The sequence below is a fragment of the Takifugu flavidus genome, chromosome 21, assembly GCF_003711565.1.
Source record: "Takifugu flavidus isolate HTHZ2018 chromosome 21, ASM371156v2, whole genome shotgun sequence".
Taxonomy (NCBI): domain Eukaryota; kingdom Metazoa; phylum Chordata; class Actinopteri; order Tetraodontiformes; family Tetraodontidae; genus Takifugu; species Takifugu flavidus.
Window position 1 is genome coordinate 5317416 of NC_079540.1, and position 14296 is coordinate 5331711.

General features: G+C 44.0%; 1 protein-coding gene across 2 annotated transcripts in view; it reads left to right on the forward strand.

Moving 5' to 3' along the window:
• Positions 1-14296, forward strand: part of trappc9 (trafficking protein particle complex subunit 9) — an 84829-nt gene that overhangs the window by 54095 nt on the left and 16438 nt on the right. For both annotated transcript variants that reach the window (XM_057021602.1, XM_057021603.1), the window contains one exon: positions 2444-2535. In XM_057021602.1, the coding sequence (XP_056877582.1) occupies positions 2444-2535 (92 nt within the window). The remainder of the gene's footprint in view (positions 1-2443; positions 2536-14296) is intronic.

Sequence of the window (14296 nt, forward strand, 5' to 3'; positions counted from 1 at the left end):
GGAATGCAAGACGGCTGCCAATCAACTCAGGCGTGGGTCTCTGGCCAGCATCCTTCTGCTTTTCTAGTTGGTTTGCTAGTTGGATCATAACTCAGCCAGCTTGATTGATTTTTTTTTTTTAAAAAGCCTTAGCTAGCCGAGTTGGCGTGCACCTTACGGCAATACAACATGTCTGCTTCGAAGGAACCCATGATAAAACATGCAGGAACTCAACTCACATCTGCTAAGGTGTGCACCTGGAGGGACTGCGGATGATGTGAAAGGTTGATTTCCTCGCATAACAAGCTTCCGTTCACTGGTACGAGGTGGTTTTTTTTCCACCCAGTTAACAGAGCAGCAACTCTTGAATGACCTTGGTGGATTTTAGCCTGTAAAATACTTATGAACAAAAGTGGCAACACTGGTTTGCACTAGTTTAACCTCATCGAACCATAGAAAAAGTGTTTAAAACCATCTTTTGCTGTTTTAGTACCGGCTGTCATTCTTGTCATGGTTAAGACGACGCTTAAATAGTGATAAATCCAATGTCTATAGTAATCAAGTTGCCATTCTGGTGAAGGCATCAACACTCCCATCATTATATCTTTTGTTTTATTAAGGAGTAATTAGTCAACATGTAGGAGGGAATACGGAAAGAAGATAAAATGAGGGAAAAGCCACTCAAAAGTGCAAGCCCGACTGTTTAAATGCAAGTAAACTCAGCTTCTGTTGAGCAACTTGTTTGTCAGGCATCAGTGAATTTAGGACCAGAATCGTCACATGACATTTCCAAACGAGGAGGCTTGTTTTTTTAAAACAGGGGCCACTTCAGCATGGAGAGTGACTCAGCTGTCGAAAAAGATTTGACTAGCACAATGAAATTTCTGCCTCGGGGTGGATTTTCTCTTTACAGCACGTAAAATTAAAGAAATAAAGTAATTGAATGCGGTGTGTGACACACTCTGGAGCACCGGCACTGCCCACAGCAAAGCAAGTCACTTTAATTTGGAATTTACAAGCTCCTTCCAGCATTATTTCCTGCTTTGTTGATGGTCGCTTGGTGATACCAGGAATGACTCGTTTAGCCTGATGCTAAAAAAAAACAAGAAGAGAGGAATGAACCAGTAATAATTGTCTCTCCTTTAGCTTTTTATTGCCAATTTAACGAATCATCACTGCTGAATTCTCTGCCATCCTGGTTATTGGAATTTCCTCTTAGCCGGTCCTCAATGGGTTAGAAACATGTAGTAAAATGAATTAATAAATAATCTGGGCCTGGCTCTGCAAATGATGCTAAATTAGTTCTCTGTGAGGCAAATAGACCATATTTGCAAAATAGCTGAAAGTTGTATCGTTTTCTGCACGGCACAACTTGCACGTTACACAAATGAAAAACACTCTAATGTGTTGATGAAAACACCAATCAGGTGTGCCGTGTGTGCCTTCGCCACCCAGAAAATCCCAGCCTACTGTACTATCCTGGCATGGTGGCACTCCTTTTTTTGTTTTTGTGCAGTGACCTCAGTAGAAATAATCAAGGTCTTATGTAACACGTCCATTTCTGGGTGGACTCATAAGAGCTCTTGCCAGGAATGGCTGCAGAGTGTCGGATCAGACTTCTGATCATCAACAGGCTGCGCGCATGGAAATGCAGCACTGTTACCCAACATTAGCAGCCAACTCTAAGAGCAGATGCACAAGAGTCCTGCCGAATCCACAGCGCCGCCATTGTTTATGAAAATAACACACAGGTGCATACTGGAACACTCATTACAATTCATTCTTTGATATGGGAGAGGACTCTGCAGGTGCAGTGGAAGCACTTTAGAAGGCCTTTTTCCCTTTATGTCTCCCTCTGCATGCATATCGTGCTCCACTTCATGTATTGATAAACAGGTTCAACGCTCCAGGCTGCGCTCGTCTCAGCCATTATTCCAAATGTCAGCTGTGTAAATGATCAACAGCCCGCTTCTCATCACATATTAGCTGCGTAATTGCCCTCATGTATTCATTTTGATGTGGCATTCATGCATCAATAGCCGCCTTCTCCGTGACCAGTGAATTTGACCATTTGAAGCACGGTGTATAAATCCGCTCCCGGTAGGCACAGATGAATTAATAACGTGACGCATTGTAACATGTATGGAGTTTCATCTGATTGAGGGTTATTACATTTTATATGATTAAAAACAACTATGCATTCAGTTTTGATTTATATTGACAACATTCTGAAAATGGGCTTTGATGTGTTGTGGGGGTGACAGGTCTTCATAAATCTATCTAAAATGATGTCAAATTAAGAGCTGATGATCAAAATTCAGTGTTATAGTGGAATAAGTTAAAGCGACGGTAGATGTGTCTCTGTATACATTTGTGCTCTTCTGGATTCCTCCCCGGGAACCATGGCGCTGTCACTTTGATGACCACCATGAGTGTCTCCAAGCTTTTTTCTTAACTGTACTCACCCGTCCCTGCAGCGCCATGGAGAGGCCAGCGTGGAGGGAGTCCTCAACCAGCTCGTCCTGGAGCACCTGCAGCTCGCTCCTTTACAGTGGGGTGAGTCTCTCCGCCGTGTGAGATGTTGACATGGCATCATGTATATTTGCACTAAGCCGTTTTGTCTGGCCCAGCTCACCTGCCAGTCACAGTTATCTGCGTGCTGCAGGGGCCGTCGGTTAGCGTATAAAGTTCCAGAACTGGTCTCAAGCCATGTTTTTTATTTGCATTTGTAATGGCCTCCAGGCTATTCTGGAGAAGCAAAGACAGCAGCTCAGGAAACGCAAATCACCAGGGACGCGCGCAACTCGTAGGAGCGCGCTCGTGTCGCACCATCTGCGATCATCCTCCGAAATTACTTCTGATTTACTGCCGATGTTTGTTTTCCGAGAGTCCCGGCCTCTCTTTTGGCCCTGCCAGCATTCTGATTAGTCAGCTGGGGCCGTCCTGCAGTCTGCAGAGAGCAAGCAAGATGGAGTGACGGCAGATCAGGCACAGAAATGTAAAAGAGACAAGGTGAAGATCGGGGCGGTCCTCCTCGTCATTCACTTTTCTCACATTCTTTTCCTTTTGAAGGTGCGTTTGTCTTCTTCTGATAAGGTTTTTGCATTATGCAGGCAGTCCGAGTGCCAACGTGCTTTATTTGCTCCACGCTTTTGTTCTATAAGGCAATCTGAGTATCTTTGCAAGCCTTGCTGATTGTGAGCTGGATAATTCCCCTCTGCCTATTAGGATGCTTTTCTCAGGGTTGCAGAGACTATCACGGGCTCAATTACAACCACATTTAAAGCATCTCCCCCGTGTCTACAGTCATTAGTCCCACTGGGCGGTTTTAACGCCCGGTGTATTTCTGTAAACATCAGAAAAGTTCCCGTAAACAGCTGTTGAATCTGGGCACAGGGATGCCGACTGCCAGTTTCTCTCCACTAATATCACATATCTGCTGGCTCCTTCTCATCAATATATTAATGGTGTTTTTGGGAGACATTAATTTGAGTAAGACCAAGTCGAAAATGTGGCTCTAATGATTTAGGGTCCACAGTACCACTAGGGCGGCTCTGTCGTACGAAGTATAGATACAGTTTCTTATTAGTGTGACAGGGGAACAATGTGTTATGTAATTCATCAAAATCTATTTACAGTTGCGCATCATCAGTAACGGGATCCTTAAAAGAAAAAGAAAATCTATGAATATTTGATCACGTAGGTTCCAGGAAAGTGGCCGGATCTGATGACTTTAATTGTTTCCAACCTCCTAATTGTTCGGCCTAAATGATTTTACTGCACGCTGAAATCAATACCGCACCGACACTGGCCCGGTTACAGTATGAGAAGAGTGGATATATGGGAAACGATATCTCTCCCATGACATGCTGCTTAGACAACTTGACAAGTGTCTGTTTTCATAAATTCACAAGCAGCAATCATCTGATTTTGCTCTGCAGTAATAAAACCGCATCTGTTGCCATTATAGCGGGGAAGAACTGCAATAAAGTGCATATGTTGACTGGTCTTGTCCCTGCGCTGCTGAAAAGGGTAGACAGCTCTACAAACAGTCTAAATGTCAGCAGAGCTGCCTTTGAGATTTCCTGCTATTCGTTTTGAGAAGGTTACAGGCTGACAGGGTTAATTATCTGTGACAAAACTCTCCTTTACTCCCCACTTCAAAAAAAACCCACGAAAAACATGAAGGTGAGGTTGTCATCTGTGAAATTGTAAAAGTGAAAAAAAGGCTGTTCGTGGCAAATGCTGCACTGGGATGTGAGGCGTGGGTTGGCCCATTAGCTTGGTTTCTCTTTTGCAGTAAGGCATTAAGATACTTCAAAACTGTCAGTTTTTAAATCCCTTCTTGTATTTTTGTTTGCATATCAAACCAGTTATTGAATGGCCTGAATAACTTAAAAGGTTTAATAGGAATGTCTTATTAGAGCGCCGGTGAGTCTCAGAAGCATCGCTTTCATTCATTTGGCTAAATCCATTTGCTTTGACTCAAGGTGAAACTGGGGGGCTGATTGTCAAGTTATTTTACAAAATATATATTTTTCCACAGCCATTTTAGATCATTTTAGGATTTTACATCATGCATTGGCATGTGGAACCAGCTCCTTTGGCTCAAGCTACACGTAAAAAGCTTCTTAGTTAGTTAGTGAAACAATGTTTGTGTCTGTTTCTTTCAAAAAAGTCCTAAATAGGCAGTTCATGGGATTTAATTTGAGAGAATCCAGATTATTTACCCAGAGCAGTGTGATGTTGTGGGATGTTTTTTTGGTTTCCTGACAAAAGGTCATGTGATCAAGGTCCCTGGCTGGTGGCAGCACGTAACCACTCGTGGTTGCTTTTCAGGTTGAGCGATTCTTTAACAGCTGACTAAATGCTTGGTTTCAACTTTCAAAAACCTGTATCTTCTGCGTCTGCTCGAAGGCTCCAGAACAGGTGGCATTTTGCTGCCTGGAATAATGTTAACAGCATTATTGATTATGGTTCTTGTCAATTTGATTTAAGCGAAAGTGGTGCGGCGTGTGATCGGAGTCGCCGCGTCAACTTAATGGAGTGTTGCTAAATAAACAGTCATCTGACCAGTCGGAGGGGGCCGGCTGAGGGGGTCGACACCACCGTAGCTGGTGCTGAACCAGAGCACATGATCTCCCTCGGTGTTTGGACATGTTTAAGATCAGCTACAAGGGGAACAAATGATGGAAGCAGCCTGTTGAAACGTGCACAAAGGCCGCGGTGACAAATGTGTTGCGGCTTCTGAAGACGTTCATCTTGAGTTGGCTCATTAGGCTAATGATGACTATATTTGTAACCTTTGGTGATCAATACCAAAGCGCCGCTGTGATTTCACAGTATTGCCTTTAACCGAGCAATGAGATGGAAACCAGTGAGCTCGAACTCGGACTTTGCACCCATTCCACCCCCTTCCCCCCTCGCCCAACAGGAACCTGTCTCAATGGAATACAAATTCACCCATGAATGGAAAGACAAATGTTTAGCTGAGGAGAGCGATGGAAAGAGATGGGTGGAGGGTGCTCGCTGTAAAAGCACAGAGATAATTTAATAAGAAGCCTCTTCTGTCTCGCTCCCTCCCTCCCTCCCTCCCTCCCTCCCTCGCTCTCTCTCTCTCTCCACCACACACACACACACACACAATGATGGACTTTTGGGGCAGTCACAGACGGTGGCTTTTTAGGAAACACAGGGGACATATCAGAGAATAATACACCTTGAAGCGTTTGTCAGTTGCTGAGTGCTGCAGGTTTGAATGCCGCTGCCCTCCTCACGCTTCTGTCCATCATTTTGGCGTGTGAGAAAGCCAGAGCGACTTTTTAATTCAGGCTCCCAAAGTTGAGTTTGCATAAGAGCAGAAATATTGTGTCAGCCCAGTCTCAACGCATCTATTCATTTTACAAAATTAATGATTCGATTTGAGGTTTGCCCTGTAGCTTCCCTGGACCACAGGGTCCAGCAGCCTCCCCTCAACCACCAGCCTCCAATGAATACCTGTAGTCATTTGCATCCAGAGTTGGTTTGTCCCAGGTCGGTACATCTGTTTGGGGGGCATTCATCATGGGCAGGAGACAATCCAGGCTGTCGCTGTGTCAGTGTGTGAGCAGCGGGAATAAATCAAAGTCTTCCGGTCTGCCGCAGATAGCCCACCAAACAATCGCCCATTCATTTGGAAGTGAAACAGCAAAAATGTAAGTGGGGACAGAAAGTGGAGAGCATTAAGATGCAAGAGGACTTTGTCCTGCTTACCTGATGTTATATCCAACGTTAGCTTTAGAAATATTGAAGTTTGCTTCCTGCCCAGCGTGAGTCAACTTCCTGTCTTTAGGCATGGCGTAAAGTGCTTTTCATTATTTTGCAAGTGTATTTTCAGTGCTCCTCCTCTGCTTACTGTGGTATGAAACCACCTTCTGCATTGATTTGCTCCAAAGGAAAAAAGGGTTTCCCCAACGGCCGCCTTTTCATCCCTGAAAGACAGATTACCTGACATTTCTAAATACAACCTGCTCCAGCCTCTGGTTCATGGTGAGATTGTGTCAAGCCCCTCGCTGCGCCGCCTCAGCTGCTTTTAAAAGGTGGGAGATTTCGACACAGCCTTTTTCACTCTCTGGAGCTGCCACAATGCTGCCACAACAAAAGACGAGTCGTCGATTTACATCATCTTTTGTGCCTTTACCTGCCGTTTTATTGGATCTCTTGTATTCAATCCGACCGGATTAAAATGAATTTATAGGTTGGTTTATTAAGGGTTTTTTTTGTAATTAGTGGTAGTGATTTGTTGTGGACCAATGTGGGTATTTTTGGCTGTGTTTATGTAGCTGATTGTATGAAGACACATACGAGACGGTCTCAAATCTCAAAGGATCGTTAGTTTTTCATGTCTATGCTGTTTTTTTTAATCCTCAAACGCAGCAACTAGCTTCTGATTTTTCTCCCCCGCTCTAAAATTGTTGAGGAATCCTTTTTGTCGGCCTGGTTCTGTGTCAAAACTGCAGATTGTGCAGCAATTTGCCAACAGTAGGATGTGATAGATCACCTCCGATGGAGTCACACTCGGTGATCTAACATCCTGGAGGATAGAACTATTAACATTTCCAGTCATTTTCCATTCTGCAATGGCCTTCGAGATATTCACACTTGAAATTGTTCCATTATTATTTTTTTTCTTGTCCTCCTTGCTTATACTCCTCTCTGACGTGCCATCCATCTTTTTTTCCCCCATGTAGCTGTTAAGAAGGCGTAGCAGGTGATCCATCATGCTGGGCTAGTGTATGCCATATTGGCCAACTACACATTCATGAGAACAGGAAGTCGAGGCTCCGGTTCCTGTCGGCTCCGTGGGCCTCTGGTTTAAATATTCAGCGCCAGTTTTCCTGGCTTAGATACGAACCAGCTCTGAAGACCACTGAGAGGGCACCTTTGAGTGGTTGGTCTGTTGCTCTATCATTCCCCTCTGCCCTGCAGTACAGAAAAAGGAGCGTGTTTGCACTCCTGCTTTAAGAATAATATGTGGCAGCTTATTATAAGAAGGCTTTCTCTGCCCCAGGGCATTGTATTGCAGCTTGCTATTGTGCCTAAAAAGCACAGAAGAGATATTTTGGGTTGCATGAGCAGAATACAGAAATATTTCCTATGTTTGTTCTCTCATTTTCTCATTCTTTGCTTCTCCTCTCTTGATTTCGTAGGCATTTATCACGACAGAGTGATCTGACTCTAACACCAGCCTCATTGCCTCTCATTATCAGTAGAGTTTCCATTCTTTGTTTAAGGGCAGGATTGTCAGAATCGGTGATTCATCAGTGCAAATTATCCTCAGGAAATTGCTTTCCTTCATAATGCTGCACTTTCTCTTAACTCTTAATTGTCCCCAATTAGCAGCTTTTTCTGCTGTCAGTAGGTCCCAGCCAAATCCAAGTGTCTGAAGGATAAATAGGTCCAGTCCATTTAGAGAAGTAGCTAAATTTAAATATCCTGACTAATATAGTACATTCTGTCTCCATGTTTATGAGAAATAAGCCCAGTTTTCAGTTTATTGCATTTTGGTGACAGTTATCCAAGGACCTTGACCATTTATCCAGGTTTAGTATTTAATATTATCTACACATAATGTGATGGAAAGTAATTCTAAAAGGCGGCTGTCAGTTGGAGTTGATGCTTTCTGAATAGAGAAAGCATCACGAAGGGTGTAGATGTTACGACTCAGTATGACGTTACCTGACTGTCAATATTGGGTAGGTTTGACTAGTTCCACTATGATAAATAAAATCTCTGGACAGTTGCAGGGCAGGGAGAAATAATTGGCTTGTAGGCGTTCATTAATCAATCGATATTACTCTGATCCAGTTTAGTGGCTGCTGCACTCAGACGTGCGTCCCCACAGCTGGCCAGATCAGCGCATCGACATCTTGGCTGGAGGTGGAGGGGAGTATAACATAGAAACATGGGTATGGTTAAATGACGGTCTGCATGCGCTAAAGGGATGTCCCGCTGACATGGATGAATATTGGTCTTACCGTCCAGCAGAGATCAATAAACTGTGTGTGCCTCTGATTGCTGTGTTTGTGCCCTTTGAGAATATTCTGACTGCAGATCGCACGCTCATAGAATTCTGTTTGTCCTTCCTAGTGGCAGATTTACTTTATGTCCTTCGTTCAGGCCTGATCTTTTGTCTGAAAAGGCCATTGTTCTTCCCACCTGGTATTTAAAGACAATTATAGTGGGGCTAGTAATTAGCTCCCGGGATTCCACTAGCTGGTCTGTTTTCTACACAGGCTTTGTCTGCAAACAGAAGACCGCGGTGTGCCCCCCCCCCCTTCAGATGCAGCGATCACAGGAGGAAGATGCGGCTCATTGTAACAGGTGGCTGCTCTTTGAATGCTACGGAGATTAGACGGGGCTTTTGTTTGGGCCGAGGAATCACGCACCAATGTTTCAAGTATTTTTGTTTTGTAGCGTTCCCAGCTGAGTAGAGACATCTAAGAGAGCTGAACTCCAGCGTCTGGCAGCTGAAATGCCCGCGTCAGCCGATTTGGGTGTTTTACCGCGCTGTCGTCGCTGGCAGCGGAGGCAAGTCTTCGCTGGTATTTCAGTTACCCATCAGCCTGTCTGATGACTGAGTGGTTTCTCTGAGCGGTAAATGCACAGCTCACTTTTAATTTTAAATTCTTCATGTGCTACATAGTCAGGAGCAGAATTCACCTGCACAGTGAGGACATTTTGGTTGAGCCAGAATGTTTTGCAGAGTCAAGGAAGGTTAGAGCACTCTTTCATTAAGATTCCCCACAAAGACAGATGTACAAACATGTGGCTGTGTGTGTGTGTGTGTGTGTGTGTGTGTGTGTGTGTGTGTGTGGTGTGTGTGTGTGTGTTGTGTGTGTGTGTGTGTGTGCGTCCCCCCCCATCCGTTTATCCACTTCCCCCTTGTTTCACCAAGTAGTGGAATGCTCACAAAGGTTAAGCAGTGAGTCAGAAATAGTGACGACAGGTTGACCAATGTGTTTCAGCCAGCCTGTCGCAAAGCACTCCGCATCAGATGGGACAATCTCTCTCTCTCTCTCTCTCTCACACACACACACACACACACACACACACACACACACACACACACACACACACACACACACACACACACACACACATTTTCTCCCAGTTCACTGGGCATTGTGGGATTTTTGTGCACATCTCTGTTGTGGAAAATCCTTCTGATGTGCTGCCGCTGTCGTTTCAAGTTTGCTCGTTAAATTTCAGACATGGGTTATTTGCCGAGCCGCACATCAGGCTTATCGGTTTCAAGGTCACGCCCTATTTAGGGGGTTATCTTTGTTGTTAAAGAGGCTTTTTTAATCCAAAATCGGAGTATTGTCCAGTCTAATAACACCCGTTACTGATTGAACAGTGTCACGAGTGTCACACCAGGTCACATCCAATGTCCGCTGGCTATAGTTGACACTCCCTAATTCATAAATAACCTGTTGTCTAATCTTTTCAAAATAAATCATTCATACTGTATTTGATAGGGTGGGTTTGTCGTCATCAATGGAAGCATATGAGCCATTTCTAAAGAAACAAATACTTTTTCCCCCTCGCTTTTACCGGTACATTTCTGAATATGATCCTGCCCTCTTTTAGAATAAAGCTTTCACCAAAGTATACCTGAAACCTTGAAAAAACGGATCCCACCTATTTTCTCCCTTTCTTCCTGTTTCTCTTGGCGCAAGAAACAATTCCCCAGGAGCAGGAGATGTGAAATTATAATTCAGTAAGAGACAAATGGTACGTGGCGCTGCTCTGAATTATAAATGAAAGCAGAAGGGCCTTAGTTCTGCCTTCTCGCCCGAGCGTGATTCAGACAGTCTGGCACAAGCAGGACACGGTCACAAAACAGGTGGAGACACACATACACACGGCCCAGTACATGCAAACCTGTCAGCTCCATCAGATCCAGCCTTTCTGAAGCTTTTCTTTACACTCTATATATGTATTTTTTAATTAAACTGACTAGTATTTTCCTTCTTCTAGTTTCTGCTTCATGTTGGACTGTTGTTTTTGCAGGAGTTCGGATGTTGTTGCTGTTGTAGTTTCCAAATATTGACACTGTAAAACATGAAACAAAAGCTAAAAAGAAATAAGACCATACCTTCTTCCTACACTGCTAGCTCTGCTTTGTTAGCCTCCATTGCTACAGGTACAGCTCTCCAGCTCTCTATCCTCCCAATTGTCAGCACTGTCAAAACAGACTGCTGTTTTACAGCTGCACATGTCAGAGTTCATTACACTGAAATTCTGAACGTGGAATCTCTCTTACAAATGGCAGGATCACGTCTTCTTAACACCGCGCCTCGGTCCTTATCATCAACACCATTTGGGATTAGCCAAACTGCAATTTTTGCCAAAGAATAATTGGTGGGATTAAATTAATCATTTATTTCATGCCAGTTCTTCTCTTTCAGTCCTGTAATCCCTGAATATCGGTTGCCTTATGGAGAAGCCTGTGGGAAGCATTCATGCTCAGCACACAAAGCTATCATCTGATGACAGAGCACTCACTCTGTTTAGAAAATCAAATAAAAAAAACAGAAGGAGCGAGCGCTCATCCTGCAGGTGAACGCAGCTGCAACGTGTGCATGCTGCATGTGAGAGCTCCGGTCTGTAATGAGCCGTCCACTGAACGATGCTTTAATGTCACCATGTCCTGAGTTGCTGTTTACTGGATGCCCTCTACCCATCTGCCAGTCTGAGTTAGTCTCTACTGTCAGTGCACATGGAAATGAGAGACACTTGTCCTTATGGTACTTGATGAGAGACTGGGGGAAACGTGGCACAATGCAGCACATGAACATTTGATGATGGTTGAGTCATCAGTCTTGTACACTTCAGTCGAGTATCTAGCCGTCTGTTGCGTATTACACAGCTCTTTTTTCATCTTCAGTAAATACAGTTAGCGGTATTTTATGTGGATGAATTGTGCCAGGCAACAATGCTCTAATGGTGGCACAAGATTGATGCAGCAGTATTTATTCTCCTCTGTGTTCTCAGGTATGAAGTTGCCTAAATCAGCCTCAGGTTGTGACTCTTTTGGGTCATAAATGCGTTAAGTTCCTGCTTAATGCAGCGCTGGGATTTTAATGGCAGGTTCTGTTGTGTGAGGACCATGCTTTTCTAATTTGCATACTTAACTGCAACAGCTGTGGATCCTCCTGCCTTCCTTTGGGGCTTGCCTGCAGCATGTGTCTCATGAAGCTAAAAACCAGGACGTGGAATGATATCGCGTACTCCCCGACTGATGCAGCGCGAGAGTTTGCAGTCTTCAGGTTTGTGAACAGGTCTGCTTGTGGGAGTTTATGCAGAAAGATGTTTGACTCTACGTCCACCGCTCTACGGAGATGTCAGATCTAAGCCCTGAGATTAAAGGAAGATTTCAATCGACACACAAACCCAACTTTACTGCTGTCGTCTGCACTGAATTTGTCCATAATGATCTCCAATTTTATCATCAGGACACCGAAAGAGAAGGTGTTGTGACGCTGTCATTAACCCTTCTGTTGGAATAGATCTTTGTCTTACTAGTTTTGAGTTCATTTAGGTTTCCGATTATGACTTCTTGTTGCTAATCAGAGTTTTGGGTTCACTTTGCTGAGTTTCTTTGGTTGGGTTGATGCATGCAGAGACTACCTTCAGTGCTTTCCACATAGGTTTGTCTGGATTATGTATGTCTGCACCTAAAGTGATTTGTGTTTAATCGAGTAGTTGCAGTGCATATTTCTTAAAATTAGGAGCCCCTTCTTTAACTTTATCTTAAATTATCTGATCCGATGAAAGGTTGATGACTTTCCACTGGCCTGACAACAGTATTGTGGGTTTACCGGTATTTTTAGAAGCAGCTCGTCTCTCATTTCTCGCTGTGCATTTTAAATATCAGCTGGAATTATTCACCCATTTTGTGAATGCTTGGGAAAAACACATGAATAATGCAGCAGCCCTGAGTGGCCGCGGTGGGTCTTAATGAGATTTTTGGGGAAATTGTGCTTACTGGATCATTTTGGGTGAAGAACTAAAGGTGAAACAGCGTGGGAGGTTTCAGTTGTAGTTCAAATTCCCGCAGAGGTAATGGCTAAATGTAACTACGGTGCCAAAGACACAGGAAAGTAGGGATCAGGATGCTCCCAAATAGAGGTGCAAAATCAGGAGAAAGTTGAAATCATGGCAGCAAGAGGCTGACTCCTTTCATTCCTGGAGTATTTTGCATCAAGGAATTGGGAACATAAACAACTGTGCACCAGATTCGGGGGTGTCCGACTTAAATGGCAAAGAAAAAAGCAATTAGTGCTATAGGAAGGGTCCAGACTCCCCGGCAGCTCACAGCTGCCTGCCAAAAGCGCTGTTTAATTCCACATTTCACATATCAGGAAAACCGTCTGCCGGCACCATTGAAGGCTCGGATAGCTGCACATGAAGCTCTGCTGCTTCCAGGGAACAGCTCCAAAAAAGTAAAGAGGCAGCAGAAGGTGAACTGCATCAATTAAATAATTGAAAATTCTACAACCTTCATATTAAACAAAAGCAATCTCGGAGAGCTGAAACCACAACCAGGACCAGTGTCCTCAATACATCTCATCGCAACACCCAGATTTGCAGCTGTGTCGACGGCGCAGCAGCTAGATTCACCTGGTGGTTGGATGCTTTGGGGAGCTGACAGACAGCAGAAGGCAAACGCGTCCATTTTAGGCTGGCTCTGCGCTAATGGGCTGCCATCATTGATCTCCCCGTTCCTCCACCGAGAGGAACACTGCAGGCGCCGCCTCATGTTCAGCTCTCCTTTAAAATGGACCCTAAATGACGTGATGATTTCTTCGTAATCGGCTGAATGTTCTGGGAGTAACGGGGTATATTCATTTTAAAAATGAGGCACCAAGCTTATTTTTACCATATTAGGGGTGTTCTGATGTGTTTTTCTGGAATATGAGGTACTTTTAGAAGAACTTCACCACCTGGCAGGTTCCATTTGTGTGCAGATAAATGTGGTAGCTCTGTAGGAGGAGTGTGACAGACCCAGCTTTGCCTTTAGGGACTGAACTGAGCTGTAAACATATCAGTCTGGTGAGCTAAAGCCCTTCACATGGAAGAGTTAACATGACAGGAAAATATATTCCACCACTTACATCTCTCTATTGTTAGAGGTAAAGTAAACAATAACTCAGATTTTTGTGGGGGTAAAAGAAAGATGTCAGGCTAAAAGAAGCAGCTGCTTTAGGTCGGAGGGATCGAAGCAGTTGCCCGGGCGCAGTTGAATGGCAGCATCTCTGTTGTCTCCTCTCGTGAGGAGAAAAATTGCTGGTCTTTTTCCCCATCTGTTGTGTTTGGATGCTTTTGTCCTCATGTCTCTGTCTCATATTTAGTTTGATGTGATGACTGTGAGCGTTGTATCAGATACCTGCTGAGTTTTTAATCATTGCAATCACTTAAATCATCGTGGAGTCTCAAACTCACGGAACAGAGACACCAAAATCCTCTGCTGATAGAGCTGAAACCACATCCTAACTTGCCAAATATGTGTATGATCAAATCTGATGCAAAACTGATAAGCTGATAATTCCCAGACACTGATTCAGACATGGAGTCACAACTTAGTAAATGTAATTGGGAAATAGACAAAACATAATAAATCCATGCAGCCAAAAAAGGAGAAAGCTGGAAAGATATGTCCACCACAAAAGGACCAATAAACAGTCTACTCTATTAGTAACTGTCCCCAAGTGTCCAGCCGTTGCTGTGTGGCATCAAACTAGCATCCTGGCGTTGATAGAGGAGGCCAGCT